Source organism: Garra rufa, chromosome 8 (genome assembly GCF_049309525.1).
Source record: "Garra rufa chromosome 8, GarRuf1.0, whole genome shotgun sequence".
Classification (NCBI taxonomy): Eukaryota; Metazoa; Chordata; class Actinopteri; order Cypriniformes; family Cyprinidae; genus Garra; species Garra rufa.
This window is the reverse complement of record NC_133368.1, coordinates 31,570,849-31,591,392: the sequence shown is the minus strand read 5'-3', so window position 1 is coordinate 31,591,392 and position 20,544 is coordinate 31,570,849. Positions and strand designations below refer to the sequence as shown.

Sequence of the window (20,544 nt, the reverse complement as noted above, 5' to 3'; positions counted from 1 at the left end):
AAGATGAATCTTTATATACCAGTGGTTTAATTGCACATGCACACACACTGATTTCAGTCAGCCAGACACAGTATAATAGAAATGAGCAAGAAATATCTGCTTCGGTGAATACTGGATAGTGCTAAAGTGTCGTTAAAATAGTTTACATTCATGAACTTAATTTTTGTTCAACTTTCTTCAAATGTTTGGTCCAAGTAAACAGGTTTGATAAAACAATAGAAACTACATTTAGCATTTAATAAAATAAGTAAATGCACAGATGATTTGCACAAATGCAGCATATTTTATTTATAAACAATTAGCATTTATACATAAAGGAGTTTTGATTGTATGTGATAATGATTAAGCTGGTGTTGACGATTTAAATATTGTTTAAAATGTGATTTTTATAACTTACATTTTTTTCTGTCATCTAGTAAACTGTTTTATTTTTGATAAGTTTTGTTCTCAGATTACAACATTGTGTATAAAATGCAGTCAGTTTGGGTGTTATGCACGTAAATACTTAAATACCCAGATAGCACACATGTCTGCAAGATGTCTGTTAAAGATTGCTTGATCTGGAAACCTTCTGCTGTGTGTAAACATCTAAAAGACGTTTTTAAGATGTCAGTTTTAATAATCCCAGATAAATAAATCAAACCATGTGACTGCATTCAGTATCTGTACATTTTTCTATTACTTCTATCAGTTTTAAGTCATGGGGACATAAAGTTAAATTGTAAATACAGGAGTAAATTGTATTTTTTTTCTGAAGAAATGCTGAAATAACTAATATCAGCTTCAACAGATTTATTTAGTGTTTATGCTTTTAGAAGTAATATGGTAGCATTTTATTTTAAGCATACATATGACTCTTATACGCTGCAAAAACTTCCTGGTACAGCAAACCAGAACAAAAGCAAGCACCTAACAACATACAGGTACACAATGTCTCTCTGCTCTGTTTTCTCTAAATATTGTATTTAAGATATGTTAAATATAATTTTATTTTGTTTAGCACTTTGGACAAATTTCTCTTAGCACTTCTAGCTGGAATTTGTTCACACTTTTTCACACTTGAATAGACTTCATTGAAGTACGTCTGATATTATGTTCAGGGTAAAACTGACTCATCACAAGGAAGTACGATGGAACAAGAGAAGGAGTTGGACCATAAAGTAAACATCCTGAAGAAGAGTGTGCAGGTATTTTACTCAAATTACTACGGCACTCCACTCTCACTCTTCATTCATTTTTATAACCTGACACTTAAATTACTAAACAGACTCTTGTGTTTGGGAATTTTACTTTAACTATGTAAAGATATCTTGAAACTTTCACTACAGTAGCTGCATTTTTCTCTTCAGGAAATAGAACAGGACATTCAGGTTTTGGAAGATCTGCAATACAAGTATGGCATCAAGACAAAGTCTTCAAAAGGTCAAGATGAAATGAGAGAAATATTAAGTATTTCTGCTCTGTAAAACAATGGATATCAAATGACAATGCATATCAAACAGTTGAGATCTATCTATTTTTGATAAATGTGGCATGCAGAATATAAAAAGCCTAAATATTTATGATTTATTTGGAAGAAATGTTTCATAGAGGACCGTTTTGTGCACATTATCATCTTTATATTTTCAGTCAATGATGAAACAAAGGGTCATGCAATAAAAGAGAGCCAACAGGAGGAAATTGCCAATGAACAAATGTTTACTGACCTAAACATAAAAAGAGAGGTAGGTCAGCAAATACACTTGTTGGCAGAACTAGATGAAAGTTTGGCCTCGTGAATATTATCTGTAGGAATGTGGTTGATGTTGCACTTCTCAGTATATAGTAGTCAACATTTTAAGTGGATAAAAAAAGTTAATCAAAGTTGGCACTAGAACGGGTAGTATTGTTTTGGTTTAAGGACAACTTTTATTAGGCTCATTCAAAGGAAGTTTGCTGCCGTAATATGAGTTGATTACAGTAGTCAACTTCAAATGTTGACTACTGTAATCAGTGATGGCATCCTGTATACACATTGTGTGCAGATGGTGATGAAAGAAATCGCTAATGCACTGACTCTAGCGGAGCAGATCCAGCTCACACTCCTATCAGAAGAGTTACCTGAGTGGAAGAAGAGACAGCAGATGGCTTGTATCGGAGGTCCACACAACACCTGTCTGGAGCAGCTGCAAAACTGGTGAGAACCTCTAGCAGGCGCTGTTGATAATATTTCCAAGACAGAGACACTCCTCAGACAGAAAATAGCCTATGACAAACAAAACAGAGCAGTTATTAAAGGAGAACTCCGGTGTGATATTGACCTAAAGTGTATTGAATCATGATACCGAGTGTGAACGTACCTTGCATATCTAATCTCGGTTTGTGTCCTGCAGTCCGAAATCTGGGGTCAGTTAGCCGATGCTCACAACAGGTTGTCAATGAGAGTGAATCGGGCATCGAAGTAGCCATGTAAATAAATCACTGTTTTACGCCATTTACGAGACACAAAGTAGCTCCACACTTCATTGGTAGACTTCCAAGGGCCCTGACATTTAAAACGAGACATTGAGAACTCAGAAAAAGCACCGGTAGTTTATTTACAAGAAGATTTATACAGACAGTACCTGGAAGAGAAAATCCGGTCGCCGCCATCTTGAACTTAGTCACGATAAGTCGAGTGTCGAGCACCAAGGAATTTATCAGGTTATCAACTTATCAGGTTGTAGTTTCCTTCGTGCTCGACACTCGACTTATCGTGACTAAATTTAAGATGGCGGCGACCGGTCTGTTCCTGGTGGAAAATGTCTGTATAAATCTACTTGTAAATAAACTACCGGTGCTTTTTCTGAGTTCTCAATGTCTCGTTTTAAATGTCAGGGCAAACCGTGGACAAACCGAGATGAGATATGCAAGGTACGTTCACACTCGGTATCATGATTCAATACACTTTAGGTCAAAATCACACCGGAGTTCTCCTTTAATGTTACTGTTTTTGTATGATTTACTCACTCTTAAAAAGGTGAATTTCTGAAGAACATCACCATCCATAAATATAATTACATTGACGACTGGGCTGCCAAGCTCCAAAATGACAAAAAGTATCAAGGGCAGTCTGTACGACTCGTGCCCTTTATTCCAAGTCTTTTTAAATAAGATTGTACCGTTTTGTAAGCAACTGACTAAAATTTTCGCCGTTATATTCTTCGATAATCAATGAGGGAAGCACTAAATGGATTGTTCCTCGTTTGATTCTTTTCAATGATTAAGTTCACATAACTGAACTGGGCTTCGTTTACAAAAAGTATCGAGATTGTTGCCATGATTCATGATTCATGATTCATTCAAATTCGGCTCTCAAATGATTCAGTGATTCGTTGGGTTTGCAAACATCCGGGTAAAAAATAATGAGTTTTTTTTTTTTTAAATAACTAATATGAATATAATATAGTATATGTATATAATGCTTCTGGATTATATAAAAAAACTCAAAATCATTTATTATTATTTATTTACTTATGGCCCAGAACAATGTTGTTTGTGTTTATGATTGGGCAAACAGAGAGTTTGTACTTACATCACATATGCACGGCCATCTTGGCGATACTCAGATGTAAACAACAGCATGGACTGCACGATTAATGTACTACTGAATGAATACATTGTTCTGATAATTTATGCTGTCTAAACCATGAAGAAAAAAATGTGTGGAAGCTTCTAAGTAATATAGAGAAGTTCGCAATATTTGACAAACTAAAGTTAATAGGTGGTACATAAAGATACGTATGAGCAGTATTAATTAAGATATTAGCCTAAGATTTCACCTACCTGACTGGAAATGATAAAACAAACACAAATGTTGTCAAAACTCTTGCCCTGGAAATCCCGGTTCAGTTTGGCCAACCACCAACATCTTTTATTCCAAAACATGACAATAATTCATCATTTTCAGCAGCAATAATCAGCGAGTTGTTCGGTTCAGTGGCTTTGAAAACGTTCTGTAGCACCAGTATGGCCGATTGATGACATGTCGTGAAAACACTTTATTAAGGAATTAATTGTAATTATGATCTAATTGCTCTTCAGGTTCACTGTGGTGGCAGAGTGTCTGCAGCAGATCCGTCAGCAGCTGAAGAAAGTTCAGGAATTGGTGCAGAAATACACCTACAACAATGACCCCCTCACTCTGGGCAAGAGCCAGCTGGATGAGCAGGCCCTTTCACTCTTCAAAAACCTTATATTAAAGTGAGGCACAACACCTTTCTGTGTCTTTATATGGCGGGCATAACCTGTCGAAAGAAAAATATTTATTTTTTGATGGAGGGATTTGTGGGTTCACAGGGGAATTTTAATGTATTTTGCGATGTGTTACATCTGCAAGACTACAGACCTGGACATGAAATCTATTATGTTGTCTTTCAGTTCTCTTGTGGTGGAGAAACAGCCATGTATGCCTACACATCCCAAGAGACCCTTGGTGTTAAAAAATGCAGTTCAGGTCAGAGTTAAGATCAGGTGGGTTTCAGAGAATATTGTTAAATCTACACCGTAATGGCACTACTTTTAATAGACAGCTATTGTAATTGCTTTAATTGTGCTTTACGATACTATAGACTACTAGTCAAACTCCCTGAACTGAACTCTCAACCCAAGGTCAAAATCTCTATTGACAAGTAAGTAAATATCTATCTATCTATCTATCTATCTATCTATCTATCTATCTATCTATCTATCTATCTATCTATCTATCTATCTATCTATCTATCTATCTATCTATCTATCGATAGACCATTCTCAATCTTTCAATTGTTTGTGTATTAACAGATATTTTTTCTCATTTAGAGGTTTTTCTGAGATGGATACAGTGAAAGGGTATGTATAACTTTACATTAATCCAAAGAATACAAATAAATGCTGATTAAAATTATTAAATTAACTTATTGCTCACAGTTCGTAATTAAAAATACATACAGTTGAGGTCAAAAGATTATACACACCTTGCAGAATCTACAAAATGTTTATCATTTTACCAAAATAAGAGGGATCATACAAAATGCATGCTATTTTTATAATAAGATACCTGAATAAGATATTTTACATAGAAGATGTTTACATATAGTCCACAAGAGAAAATAATAGTTTATTTATAAAAATGATTCAAAAGTTCAAAAGTTTACATACGCTTGGTTCTTAATATTGTGTTGTTACTTGAATGATCCACAGCTGTTTTTTTTTTGTTTTTGTTTAGTGATACTTGTTCATGAGTCTCTTGTTTGTCCTGAACAGAACTGCCTGCTGTTCTTTAGAGAAAAAAAATTTTCAGCGTTTTTAAACCCTTTCCAACAATGACTATATGATTTTGAGATCCATCTTTTCCCACTAAGGGAAACTGATGTACTCATATGCAACTATCACATAAGGTTTTGAACCTTATGTAATGTACACTCACTGATGCTCCAGAAGGAAAAACAATGCATTAAGAGCTGGGGTGAAAACTTTTGAACAGAATAAAGATATGTACTTTTTCTTATTTTTCCAAAATATATATTTTTTTTATTTAGTACTGCCCTTCAGAAACTAGAGAAGATACTTACATGTTCCCCAGAAGACGAAATAAGTTAAATTTACCCTGATAAATTAAAAAAATGTTAACCCCCTGGCTCTTAATGCATCGTGTTTCATTCTGAAGCATCAGTGAGCATTTGAACCTTCTGTAATAGTTGCACATGAGTCCCTCAGTTGTCCTCTGTGTGAAAAGATGGATCTCAAAATCATACAGTCATTGTTGGAAAGGGTTCAAATACACAAAAATGCTGAATAACCAAAAAATTTGTGGGACCTGAATGGTTTTTCTGAAGAACAGCAGGCATTTAACAACACAGTATTAAGAATCAAGTGTATGTAAACTTTTGAACAGGGTACTTTTTATAAATTCAACTCTTATTTTCTCCTGCGGACTATATGTAAACATATTTTATGTGAAATATCTTATTCAGGTCAGTACTAAATAAAAAATAACATACATTTTGTATAATCCTTATTATTTTGGTAAAATAACCTTTTGGAGATTCTGCAAGGTGTACATAAACTTTGGACCTTAAAGGAACCGTATGTAAGAAATTTATGTCAGTTAATCATAAAATGGCCCTGACATGTCACTAGACATTAAGAAATCATGTTCATTTCAAATACTTATATCACTGACAACAGTGGTCCGGCCAGGATATTGTCATTTAAAAGTGAGAGTTGCAGCCCTCAACTGATGTTATTGTTGTCATTTTGTGTTTTGGTCTGAGGCTCCACCCTCCAGCTATCTACCAATCACGAAGTCAGTAGAGTTTTGTGATCCGGGTTGCCAGCTCTGTTACATGTATAACGTTACGAAACCTAAAAGACCTCGTTATGAATCCGAAATACGTCGTGACAAAGTCCGAAATAAAAATAGGATTTGTATAGGATATGCCTTTGAAAGATGGAGTCGGCTGAAAACGGAGAAGAATTTGAAGATAGACGCCATCGTTGGTAATTTTCTCCTGGACAAGTAAGATTCATCTATGTTTGGCTAACTTTGCTTCCGTACACAGTGGATTTCCCACGGTTGGTCGTGCAAAATGCGTTCATAAAAAGCTTTATATCGCACCACTAGCAGGGTATGAAAACAATCTATGTTCCGACTGAAATGTGGTATTACAGTACATCTTTACGAAATATTTGGCTAATCGCCATCTGTAAATTTTTGCGATACATAATTAGTTCGCAAAACATCTCTTGTGAAGCATAAACATAATTAACAGAAGAAAAACAAATTACTGTGTAGGACTCGTCACTTGAAGCTCCTTGTAGCACTAGCAGCCTGATCCTGCAGCTTAGCTGGCAACCTCGAGTCAGGGGGGGAGCGGGAGGGAATACACCGTTCTACAGTATTTTGAAAGTGATTGCAGTACCAGTTTTGGCCGCAATCCTACATACGGTTCCTTTAACTGTATATAAAGCATTTAGTTTTGTATGCATGTCACATTTCCTCATTGATGCAACAGCTTGTTGTTTAATGTCCTAGATTTCGGAATGTCCTTATCTTAACTAATGTTAACAAAGTTATGACCTTGGATGAATCTAGTGGATGCCTAGAAGCTGAGTTCCGTCATTTGGTATGATGATAAACACTGAAATATTACAACAGATAATAAATATGATCATTTATAATTACTGACTTCATTTTTCTCTATTTTTCTCTTTTAATCAACACAGTCGGTAAAGGAGAAGAGACCTAGCAACATAAGTAAAGAGGTAAGACAAAATAAGTAGAAGTCCTAAAACTAATTACCGCTTATTGGTACTTAAGTGGCTTTCTTTTCTTCTTTTCCCCAGTTGTCTCTCTCTGTGTGTGAGGAGCTGCATTTAATCAGCTTTGACACGCAGCTTGTTCTGCCTGAACTATGCATTGATTTGTCGGTAAAGTTTCTGCTAAAAGCGAGCTTAAAATACAGTGTTTATTTGAGACAAAGATATAACATGAAACTCTTGTCACTGCAACATCAGATCATATGTTCAAACAGATCACTTGTCTTCCTGTGGTGTTGATGAATCCTGTAAGTCGGCTATCTAGCGCTTGGGGCTCCATCTTATGGTACAACATGTGTTGCAGTGAACTGCACGTAAGGCCATTTCCTTTCCCATCATCAGTGTTTTTGTATTCTACTGAGGTCTCCATTTTGACTCTAGCTGTCCATCTTATTCTTTCAGAATCTGTTGTTCTTCTTGAATCCACCACCAGTGAAATGGGGGCAGCTTTCAGAAGTCCTAAGCTGGCAGTTTTCTTCTGTCACTAAACGAGCGCTCAACTCTGAGCAGCTGAGAATGCTGGCCGACAAACTTCTTGGTCAGTTTTTTGAACTTACATTTTCCTCTTGAAATGGGAGTGAATACTTATAGTTCAATGGATAGCATGTTTCTTTCTCTTTTTGTCAATTTTCAGGTCCTGAAGCCCAGGGTGACCCTGAAGCACTCATCCACTGGAACACATTTTATAAAGTGAGTTTATACAAATGATTGAAACAAAGACAGGAAAGTTGCTTTCACTTTCTTTACATCACTTTTGTGTGCTCCTCTGCTGTCACCACATGATTTACTGCTAAAACAAAACTGAGTGAGAACATGATACTGCAGAGCTGACATTATCTAGACGCTATTACAGCATTTGTGATGCTTTGTGATGTGAACTTGATAAATGACAAGGTAAAACAATACTTCCCCCTTCCTGATTTTTTATTTCTTTTGCATGTTTGTCACACTTTAATGTTTCAGATCATCAATCAAATTTAAATATTAATCAAAGATAACAGAAGTAAACACAACATGCAGTTTTTGAATGAAGTTTTTTATTACGAAGGGAAAACAAAATCCAAACCCACATGGCCCTGTGTGAAAAAGTGTTTGCCCTCTAAACTTAATAACTGGTTGGGCCACTCTTAGCAGTAACAACTGCAATCAAGCCTTTGCGATAACTTGCAATGAGTCTGTTACAGCGCTGTGCAGGAATTTTGGCCCTCTCATCTTGGCAGAATTGCTGCAATTCAGCCACATTGGAGGGTTTTCAAGCATGAACCACCTTTTCAAGGTCATGCCACAGCATCTCAATAGGATTACTAGGCCACTCCAAAGTCTTCATTTTGTTTTCTTCAGCCATTCAGAGGTGGATTTGCTGGTGTGTTTTGGATCATTGTCCTGCTGCAGAACCCAAGTTTGCTTCAGCTTGAGGTCACGAACAGATGGCCGGACATTGTCCTTCAGGATTTTTTGGTAGACAGCAGAATTCATGGTTCCATTTATCACAGCAAGTCTTCCAGGTCCAGAAGCAGCAAAACAGCCCCAGACCATCACACTACCACCACCATATTTTACTGTTGGTATGATGTTCTTTTTCTGAAATGCTGTGTTACTTTTACGTCAGATGTAATGGGACACACACCTTCCAAAAAGTTCAACTTTTGTCTTGTATTTTGTGTCATATTTTCCCCAAAGTCTTGGGGATCATCAAGATGTTTTCTGGAAAACTTAGACGAGCCTTTATGTTCTTTTTGCTCAGCAGCGGTTTTCGTTTTAGAACTCTGCCATGCAGGCCACTTTTTCACACAGGGCCATGTGGGTTTGCATTTTTTTTACCTTCATAAAAAAAAAACCTTCATTTAAAAACTGCATATTGTGTTTACTTGTGTTATCTTTGATTAATATTTAAATGAGTTTGAAGATCTGAAACATTAAAGTGTGACAAACATGCAAAAAAAAAAAAAAAAATCAGGAAGGGGGCTAACACTTTTTCACACCACTGTATTTTTAATGATGTACTATAGTGCACAAAATACCTTTGTGTTTTCATCTAGGGGTCTTCTGAGTCTGGTGATTCATTCTGGCAGTGGATATATGAACATTTGGAACTTGCTCAAAAAAATGTGCCCAACATCTGGAATGATGGGTAAGAAATCTGAAGGGGCTTAACCTTCACCATCGAAATGTTGCTCTTGTGTCACTCAAGTAAAAGCCAATGCCATTGACCATCTTTGACATCAAACCTGGCTCAAGAGAAGGCAGATTTTCAATAAGTTTCCGATTTGAGAGTGAGCTGAAGCAAAGCTTTATATATTATGTACAGGTACTGTATGGGTTTTTTGAGTAAGGAGAGAGAGAAGGCTTTGTTGCGTGACAAACTCCCAGGCACTTTTCTTCTGCGCTTCAGTGAAAACTCTCGATGTGGAGGAATCATCATCACATGGGTGGAGCGTTCACAAGAAGGTTTGTTTTGGTTTGAACTGGAATCTTCAATGTTGTGATAAATATCTTGGTGTGTCAGAAAGATCTCTGATGAGATTATCATGTCAGCACAGGTGAAGCTGTGGTACGTTCAACAGAGCCCTACACTAAATTTGATCTGAACAGAATCTCTTTACCAAACATCATCCGTGACTATACCATCTCTGATGGAGAGAAGGATCCAGTGAATCCCCTCATCTACCTTTATCCAGACATCCCAAGAGACGTTGCCTTTGGTCGCTACTATACCAGCGCATCTGATGGTAAAGACTTTTACATTCACATCTACACACTTCATATTTTTAATGAGCCATTACTGAACACTGATCCTCCACTTGAACTGATTAGCACAGGAAAGAAAATAAGATAAGAGCACAAAAAAATACAATATAGCAACATCTAATAATTTACACACCATCTAGGACATTTGGAATACAGTAAAATACTGTTCTCTTTAACTTCTAGGAGAGATGAATGAAAGACTTCCCGTATTGAAAATCCAAGATGGTACAACACTGCAAGTGGTCGGTCAGACTCGTCTGACCTAAAGGATTTAGGTATTGAACTGGTAGAGCATGAGGGTGGAAATGCAAAGGTCATGGGTTTGAATTGCAGGTAATTGATAAAATGTATACCTTGAATGCATGTATGTAAGAAAATAATCTTGTTATTGTGCTAGACATGCATCACTTTTATTGTTGCTTATAGTTAGTATTAATCGTTTCAGCTTGAACATGAACAGATTTACACTACCAGTCAAAAGTTTTTGCACAGTAAGATTTTTAATGTTTTTTAAGTGTCTTCTGCTCGCCATGCCTGCATTTATTTGATTTAAAGTACAGCAAAAACAGTCTAATTCTGAATAATTTTTACTATTTAAAATAACCGTTTTCTATTTGAATATATTTAAAATGCAATTTTGCCTATTGATTACTTGTCACATGGTACTTCAGAAATCATTCTAATATTCTGATTCGCTGCTCAACAAAAAATGTATTATGTTGAAAATAGCTGAGTAGATTTTTTTTTCAGGTTTCATCTGAAATAGAAATCTTTAGTAACATTAAAAATGTCTTTATCATCACTTTTGATCAATTTAAAGCATCCTTGCTAAATAAAAGTATTAATTTCTATAACTTTCCCTTAATAAAAAACATACTGATGCTTTTGAATGGTATAGTGTATATTGTTCAGATTAATGCTGATCTTTCTATTCATCAAAGAATCCTGAAAAAACATTACTCAACAGTTTTAAATATTAATAATAATGCTAATAAAAATGTCTCTTGAACAGCCAATCAGAATATTAGAATGATCCCTGAAGGATCATGTGACTGGAGTAATGATGCTGAAAATTCAGCTCTGAAATAACAGGAATACATTACATATTAATATATATTCAAATAGAAAGCAGTTACTATTTAAAATAGTAAACATATTTCATGTATTTTGGATCAAATGGTGAGCTTCTTCAAAAGATATTAAAATTCAGGTTACGTTTTTCCAGTCAGAATTTCAGTGTTTTATGTAGTTTTGTCTACTGTATGTTTGAGTAAAACTACACCATTGTAATTACTACCACAACTTTATTCATTATTGCACATCAAAGATGAATCTTTATATACCATTGCTTTAAATGCACATGTACACACACACAACTTCAGTCAGCCAGACACAGTATATAATAGTTTACATTCATGAACTTAATTTTTGTTCAACTAGCTGACTTTTTAAATAGTTTGGTCCGAGTGAACAGGTTTGACATCATCTTTCCACTGCTAAAACAACGGTCTAACAATAGAAACTACATTTAACACTTCATAAAATATACTGTAAGTAAATGCACAGATGGTTTGCACAAATGCATTGGCTTGTATTTATAAATAATGAGTATTTTTAATGGCATTCATTAATGATTAAGCTGGTGTTGACGATTTGAATTAAACAGTTTATAATGTGACTTCTTCCTGTCATCTAAACTGCAATGTTTAATCGCTTTTGTTCTTAGAATACAACATTGTCTACAAAATTCAGTCATTTTTGAGGCTCTGCATGTAAATAGGCTACCAAAATATAAGTTTACATATGATTGTAAAGACTAACAAAAATAATGATGTCTTTGGCAGTGGTTAAAATTTTCAAATGACGAGGTATAATAAAATCAAAGTGTATACATGTAAAATGCATGCAAACTTAAAAATAATTGCATTTTTTCACAGGACATGTTTTTGCATTCCGCCTGCGAGATTATTCTTCAATGCAGAAAGAAATTGTTGCGACTTCCGAGAAATAAGAAGAATAACAACGTACATTAAACGATAAAACTGTTTGCACTACAGTGAGTTCATAACTAAGATAAAACATCAAAATAATATGGAAAGACACCAATTTGCAAAATCAAAACGAGCTAAAAAATAACTGGATGCGGAGACTGGAAGCCATAAAGTATGCCAAATATAAGGTGGTAAGCTAAATATTTATTCTGTTTTGTGGGATACTTGATTCTCAACCATATAGTTTTTTTAATAATAATCGTCATTCATAGCAAAATTCGACTGATGTTTGCTAAATGCAATACATCTTTCTAGGAAGATTTAATATAGTATATATATATGGGGGAAATTACACATATATACAGTGCCTTGCAAAAGTATTCATACCCCTTCATTTTTTCCACATTTTGTTTTGTTGCAGGTTAAATTGCTTTAAATTAGTTTTTCCCCACACCAATTTACACTCCATACACCATAAAAATGACAAAGCAAAAACCAGATTTGCAAATTTTTCAAATTTATTAAAAATAAAACACATTGCACAAGTATTCATACCCTTAACTCAGTACATAGTTGAAGCACCTTTACAGCCTCAAGTCTTTTTGGGTATGATGTGACAAGCTTTGCACATCTGCATTTGGCAATTATCTGCCATTGTTTGCCTCACCTTTTCACCTCTTAAGCTCTGTCAGCTTGGATGGGGGCTGGCAGACATTTTCTAGAGTCCTAGTTGTTCCAATCGTCTTCCATTATGGATAATGGAGGCTACATGCTTCTGTGAACCTTCAATGCAGCAGATTTTTTTCTGAACTCTTCGCTAGATCATTGTCTTAACGCAAGTCTGTCACTGAGCTCTACAGGCAGTTATCTTGACCTCAGGACTTGGTTTTTGCTCTGATATGCATTTTCAGCTGTTAGACCTTTTCTGAGAGGGGTGTGCCTTTCTAAATCATACTCATTCAAACGAATTTGCAACAGTTTAACTCCACTCGAAGTGTAGTAACATCTAGAAGCAATATGAATGCTCCTGAGCTAAATTTCGAGTGTCCCAGAAAAGGGTATGAATACTTATGCAACGGCATCTTTTTAGTTTTTTATTTCTAATAAATTTGCAAAGTTGTTACAAACCTGTATTGTGCTTTGTCATTATGGTGTATGAGATGTAGATTGATGTGGAAAAAAAGTAATTTAAAGCAGTTTAACATAATGCTGCAACAAAACGTGAAAAAAATGAAGGGGTATGAATACTTTTGCAAGGCACTGTAAGACTCCAATATGCAGACATGAAAAACACTCTTTTTGTATAAGTAGTCCAACACAAAAAACACGTGTCTTGAGTTTCATTCCGTTCTGCCGAGCTACTTTTTTATTTTTAACACAGCATAAAGAAAGAAGATATGTTCGCCAGCAGCTTTTATATGTCATAAGCGTTTTTGCAGTTGTGCCAAATCTCGCTGTCTTTAATGTAAGAACGCGTCCTGCCTGAACGGCTCCTAGATTCCTAAATAGATTGTTTGGTAACATTCCATGCTCTCAAGTTCAGCCGTTTGCCTTCAGGACAACAATGACATTACCCATCATTCCCCACACCTCAATCAACTCTTCACAAGCAACGAAAGGATACAATTACAGTGTCTGTTGAGAATCGTTTCGCATCATGGCCATCATCATGACTCACACCCTTTCTTGCCAGGAAGAAGTTGGGAACGAGCCAAAACGTCTCACAACAGCATATACACAAGTCAAACGAAAAAGTACACAAGATTAGAAAAAACACTGATACTGAGAAGGAGCCGTTTTAGAAGAGTGTCCTCTAGTGGTTGTGGAAATAGTTACGTCTCCAGCATCCCATCCAGGTGTTTTTCGGTGCTCTCTTTATCGGCGACAGCGTTCACCGGTGGGTTGTATTTACTGTTGTACTCCTGTAGAAGCGCAAGCACCTCATGATGACCGAAGTGTGTCGCCTCATCAATAGGTGTGTTGCCCCACCTGGAGGACATAAATGTTAGTTAATTTCATGGTTTCCACATATTTTCTGTAACTCTTTCAGCTGATTACTGTATAGATATTAGATGATGATAATAATAATAATGCTAATTATTATAGATCTCACACACACACACACACACACACACACACACACACACACACACACAGTTGAGGTAGAAAGTTTACATCCCCATTCCAGAATCTGCAAAATGTTAATTATTTTACAGTATGTTACCTGAATGATCAACAGCTTTTTTTTGTTTTTTTGTTTAGTGATCCTTTAGTAATCTTTAGTGATACAAAATCCTTTAGGTCTGAAGGATTACAAATTTAAGAATCTGTTAAAGATTTGTTGATCCTACATTGTATTTAACATTCACCCCTGGCTCTTAATGCATTGTGATTCCTTCTAAAGCATCAGTGAGCATTTGAACCTTCTGTAATAGTTACATATGAGTCCCTCGGTTGTCCTCAGTGTGAAAAGATGGATCTCAAAATCATACAGTCATGGTTAGAAAGGGTTCAATTACACAAACATGCTAGAAAACCAAAGAATTTGTGGGACCTGAAGGATTTTTCTGAACATCAGCAGGCAGTTTAACTGTTCAGGACAAACAAGGGACTTATGAAAAACTATCACAAAAAAAAAAAAAGCACAAAACAGCTGTGGATCATTCAGGTAACAAAACAGCATTAAGAATCAGGGGGATGTAAACTTTTGAACTGTGTCATTTTTACAAATTCAACTATTATATGTGAATTTTTTTATTCAAGTCAGTACTAAATAAACAATAACATGCATTTTTTTTTTTTTTTTTTTTACAATTCCTCTTATTTTGGTAAAATAATTAACATTTTGCAGATTCTGAAAGGGGGATGTAAACTTTTTTCCTCAAATGTGTATGTATGTATATATATATATATATATATATATATATATATATATATATATATATATATATATATATATATATATATATATAATTTTAAATTATGTTAATACACTTATATCTAATAATGTAATTGTACATGAAATTTAATATGAAAATGCAGTTTAAGTAATTTTAAACATACTACGCTCACAAATTCTGATTCTTGTTAGAAAGTTGTAGTTTCCAAGAGCTTAATGGGAAATATGATGTCTTACAATCACTTAATTTCAAAATAAAAGCCTTTTATTCTAAAATCAAAAGTAACTGAAGCAGGCACTGGTAGTTGAATGTTTTGAGTTTTTTCTTACCTGTCCTTGGGACCAGGATTGACCTTGCAGGCCTCTAACAGAAAACGGACAACGTCAACATGTCCTAAAATCAAAAGGAAAAGCTTTATTTAAGCAACACGCTATAGATTGAAGTTTAGATGTAAAACTGCAATGTACTAAAAATCAAGATCTGAATAATTCCCCAGCAATATAGTATTTAAGGACTTTAACTTTTAAAAAGTTTAACTTCTTTAAACTAGAATGAAAAGACATAAATACAAAATACAGCTGCAAAATATATACAAGATACAAGAACGGTTGGGCAGCATTGCTTATTGCCATTATTTAAAACATTACCAATTTTGACCACCAAGTGGCACTGCTATCACTTATATGGCATTTAAAGGGATAGTTCACCCGGATATTAAAATTCTGTTATTAATTACTCACCCTCATGTCCTTCCAAACCTGTGAGACTTTTGCTTATCTTCAGAACACAAATTAAGATATTTTTGATGGAATCTGAAAGCTCTCTGACCCTCCATAATCAGCAAGGGTCCTACCAGTCCACTGATGTCACATGGACTGTTTTGTTGATGTTCACGGTGCCTTTCTGGACCGTGTATGTGCCAGTTGCGTTGCCATCTATGGAGGGTCAGAAAGCTCTTGGATTTTATCAAAAATATCTTAGTTTGTGTTCCGAAGACGAACAAAGGTCTTACAGGTTTGGAACAACATGTAGGTGAGTGATTAATGACAGAATTTTTCTAATACGTGACAAACTTAAGTGACAGCGTGTGCAGTGTTGTACCCTCAGCGGCTGCTATGTGCAGCGCCGTCCTGGAGTCGTAGTCCCGCTGCTCCATGTCCATAGAGGATAGTGCAAACCTGCAGTCACATAAAATGAAAACGTTATAAAAGCAGACCACAGAATTCTTCACATCCTGTAGGCAATAAAGAACTCAGTACCTTCTGAGAGCAGAAACATCTCCTGTGTAGGCAGCAAAGAGGAGGTTGATGACAGATTTCACCTGGAATGATAGAAAAGAGCCTTTGTGGAATAGAAATAAGTTATTATGGACAGATGGTGGGCAGAAACAGAGGCCTCCAGAGTGTGTCCTTCAGCTCTCGCAGACAGAAATGAGAGAGAACTGCTGAGAGGACCACACATTTGGACTACAACAAACTGGTTAAAAAGTTATAAATCAAAGAGGAGAGTGCAAAAATTGTCTGAGGAAAAAAAATGCATTTGTGGTTGGCCAAGCTGAATGATTTCCAGGGCAAGAATCTTGACAACATTTGTGTATTTTCTTATTATTTCTGGTCATCTAGGTGAAATATCTTACAAATATCTTAATTAATACTGCTTGTATGTATCTTTACCACCTACTAACTTTAGTTTGTCAAAATATTGCACCCTTCATTATATGATTTAGCAGCTTCCATAGGTTTTGTCCACGGTTTAGACATCATAAATTAGCAGAACAATGTATTCAGTAGTACATTTACAGTGCAATACATAGGCTACTGTTGTTTACATCGGAGTATTGCCAGTATGGCCGTGAATCCGGGTAACTGACCAAAAACTGAAGATTGATATTTTATAGACAGGGTTCCTACACTTTTTTAAGAAAAAATAAATGTCCATGACAATTACTGTGGTTTTTACATTATTAAAAATTGCGGAAACTCTGTATGATGCTAATTAGTGAGACTAATGATTCATTAGAAGTTATACTGAGAGGAATAACAATGTGCAGTAAACGGTAAAACAGTTTGCACTACAAACAAGTGTGCTCATAATTAAGATCATACATTAAAATAATATGGTAAGACTCACCAATTTGAAATATCACACATCAAAACAAGCTGTTTTGTACAGATAAAAACGGGCGGACGCGAACGAGACCGGAATCCAGACCTAAAAACACAAATACATATGGCCGTGCCTGCTCTTATAGGAAAAGTAAGGTGGATATAGATAATGTTTGAGGGACGTTAAAACGCTGAACTTTCAACATGTTGGAAGTTAAAAAATTATATTACGTATTGTTAAACATTTCATCATAACTTGAAATCAAATAATGAAAGGCAGAGTCCATGCAACACCCTGTATTAAAGACCCTTGCCTCAGTCGCGAAACTATAAGATTTCATTTGAATTAGTAGCAGCGGGATGAATTTGATTTGAACCAGCATCTGATTACATAAATTAGCCAAGCAAGCCGTGCAAAAAAGCTCACGCAGTTTACTACGATGCAAAAATGAAAGCAAGTGCTGGTGAGAGACAGAAAGACACCACTAGGGGGCATCAGCAACACTTCATATAAGTAAGCAAACCTCAAGACAACAAACACAGAAAACTTACAAAAAGTGCTCATCTTGTTGCAAAGCCATTCTGCGTAAATTGTCTCTGTGCATTCTTAGTGCTGTTTTGTACAGAAAAAGTGTTCATAAACAAACCAAACACATCAATTCGAATAACAATCAGATGTTCAAATACAAATATATGAGCAGTTTTACAACATGTAAACAAAAAAAGTACATAAAAATGAATATGTAGTGATCATGCATTTAGATTCAGATTTAATACTTAGAATGAATGTTTAAATTTAAGTTATTTAATCACTATGCTTAGTTTCTCCTAAAATGCAGTATTCTTGCATTTCACCCCACAAACATTTACAGTTATTGTCTTTGGCCTGAAAGTTCATCCGAGAAATGTCAGTCTCCTTGCGTGTGTGTTTAATTATAATCTCTATCAATCTAATTACATCCAAGTCAGTTTAAACTCTTAAATAGAAGAACAAAACACTATTCCTGTAATGTGTAATTATTTTCCAGAAATGCACATGTTAATTTCAGAATAAGTCAACTGGAAAACCAAGACAAACTTGCTTGAGTTTAAAATAGCTTGAAGGTCATTTTGAAGGTTATTTGCATCTCACACTACCAATCAAAAGTTTTTGAACAGTAAGACTTTTCATGTTCAAGAGGTCTCTTCTGCTCAATAAGCCTGCATTTTTTTGATCCTGAAAGAATCATGTGACTGGAGTAATGATGCTATAAATTCATCTTTAAAAACAGGAATAAATTGCATTTTTTATTTATTTATTTTTTTTAATAGAAAACAGTTACTGTTGTTAGTTACTGCTGTTCTTTGGATCAAATAAATGCAGGCTTGCTGAGGAGAAAAACTTTTGACTGGTAGTGTATGTTGCTTTAAAAGTTTTGTTTTCTTGTTTGTTGACAGACAGATGAGGTGAAGTGTCATCTGCATATCAAGTTACACTGGGCTAGCAGCATGTGATCCACATACACTGACAACCACTGCGGAATGAATGAACATGTAACATGAGTCAGTGTTTGTTCACATGTACAGTTAGAACAGCCAGCCAAATAAAAAAAAAAAAGAACATACAGTTTAATGCTAAAACATGAGGAGTAAAAAAATCCTTTCTGTTCTGTGTTTGTGGTTTTCATGCAAGCTGTGGTCAAACAGGCCTTAAGTCAAGAATGATTTGAGACAAACTGTGTCAAGCTACTAAAATGATGAAGGAACATCATTTTCTAAAACGCACACAACAGCAACAAATGGAACACGACTGATTTCATGTAACAATGATTTTAGATTAAATACATTTATTAATGATACAAAAGAAAACCAGAACAGATTACATAAATACACAATGAGAAAACCATAGAAAATAAACAGAACTGTGAAATCAGATGATAACATATTGTGAAGCATTTGACAGCTGTTCTGTTAGACTCAAGACAGTTCAAGTAATCAAAGCGAGCTGTAATAAACTCATATAGTGACTGTTAAAGCTGTCAGTGAACATGAGAAACACTTCTCCAATAAAGCAGCACAAAACAAGACACAAATAATAATAATAATAATAATAATAATAATAATAATAATACAAAAACACACGCACATAACTTGTGAAACTAAGCAACAAAACCCAATATACAAGCCTGTGAAAGCATAAAGCAAGTCATGCAAAAATAAAACAAACATTTAATATTTAAAAGATTTTAACATTTTGCAACAGGCATATAAAACAAAAATAGATGATACTTAACATCTTCCTGATTAGGGCAGCATCTTTCCACCAATAAGACAACTTCAGAAGCTTAGTTTGATATAAACCAGCGTGTTGAACTATCAGTAAGGTGCATAAAGGTTTATAGCAATATTAAATGAGAATATACTGACTAAAATAGAACTAAGCTCAGTTGGAAGAGTGGAAGGTTTGTCTGGTCTGACAGCAGGTTTCAAATGGCTGCTGAGCAGTGCTTGTGCGGATCTCTGATGCAACCAAAGCACATTTAAACAACAACAGTCCTCTCAGGACACACAGTCACCAAAACAAGCAATTCAGTAGGAATGCATTATGACTAATCTAAAATTTAATAACTCATTTGCAACGTAAGGTGATTTTTAAAGGGAAAATTAAGACCTTTGTTCATCTTCAGAACACAAATTAAGATATTTTTGAAATCCGAGAGCTTTCTGATCCTATATAGACAGCAATGCAACTGACACGTTCAAGGGCCAGAATAATAGTAAAGACATCGATAAAATAGTCCATGTGACATCAGTGGTTCAACCCTCATTTTGTTAAGCTGAATAAAGCCGTTATTTTTGTTTTATTTGTGCTTCTCATAGCTTCAAAATATTACGGTTGAACCTCTGATGCCACAATAACTATTTTAACGATATCCTTACTACCTTTCTAGGCCTTTATCGTGTTGCATTGCTGTCTATGCAGGGTCAGAAAGCTCTCAGAATTCATCCAAAATATCTTAATTTCTGTTTTTCAAAAGATGAAGGTTTTACGGGTTTGGAACGACATGAGGGTGAGTAATTAATGACTGAATTGTCATTTTTGGTTGAGCTATCCCTATTAGTGTCTTCTCTCCCACAAAAAGCTATAGTATGTGGCTTCAGAACAGTGTTCATTTTGATTTAGTTTGAGTCATAGTCTTTTGACTAAAATGCAATGTAGTTTTAGTCATACTTTAGTCAACTAAATATGATATTAAGATTTTATCATTAAAGCCAAAGATTTAACTGCTGTGCCACGCAACATGCCTTTATTTTAAAAGGAAATGAAACCTCTTCTCATAAAGAAACAAGAACATGGTCTTCTTTTAAATTAAACACTAATGGTTATGGCAATTACGCATTCTTTATAACTTCATTCTTTCAAGCAGATATTCATTTTTTATTAATAAATTTAGACTATCATTATTAGGTCTACTAAGATGGTTCAGTCAAGGGTAGTGAATG

The 20,544-nt window shown here is 35.1% G+C and overlaps 2 protein-coding genes across 4 annotated transcripts in view; one reads left to right on the top strand and one right to left on the bottom strand.

Moving 5' to 3' along the window:
* The first annotated feature begins 1,130 nt into the window (after positions 1-1,130).
* On the top strand, positions 1,131-10,153 carry LOC141340147 (signal transducer and activator of transcription 1-like). The gene is made up of 17 exons (XM_073845076.1): positions 1,131-1,187; positions 1,350-1,449; positions 1,630-1,724; positions 2,025-2,176; positions 4,063-4,221; positions 4,399-4,491; positions 4,590-4,649; positions 4,819-4,848; positions 7,034-7,124; positions 7,225-7,263; positions 7,345-7,428; positions 7,533-7,631; positions 7,720-7,855; positions 7,952-8,007; positions 9,357-9,448; positions 9,626-9,765; positions 9,858-10,153. Exons 1-17 carry the CDS (start codon positions 1,131-1,133, stop codon positions 10,151-10,153), a joined length of 1,779 nt encoding a protein of 592 aa, XP_073701177.1.
* A 1,196-nt stretch (positions 10,154-11,349) lies between these two features.
* Positions 11,350-20,544, bottom strand: part of glsb (glutaminase b) — a 67,000-nt gene continuing 57,805 nt past the window's right edge. For all 3 annotated transcript variants that reach the window (XM_073845769.1, XM_073845770.1, XM_073845772.1), the window contains 4 exons: positions 16,216-16,277; positions 16,058-16,134; positions 15,286-15,349; positions 11,350-14,045 (listed from right to left, as the gene is read on the bottom strand). In XM_073845769.1, coding sequence (XP_073701870.1) covers positions 13,889-14,045; positions 15,286-15,349; positions 16,058-16,134; positions 16,216-16,277 — 360 coding nt within the window. In that variant the 3' untranslated portion in view covers positions 11,350-13,888. The remainder of the gene's footprint in view (positions 14,046-15,285; positions 15,350-16,057; positions 16,135-16,215; positions 16,278-20,544) is intronic.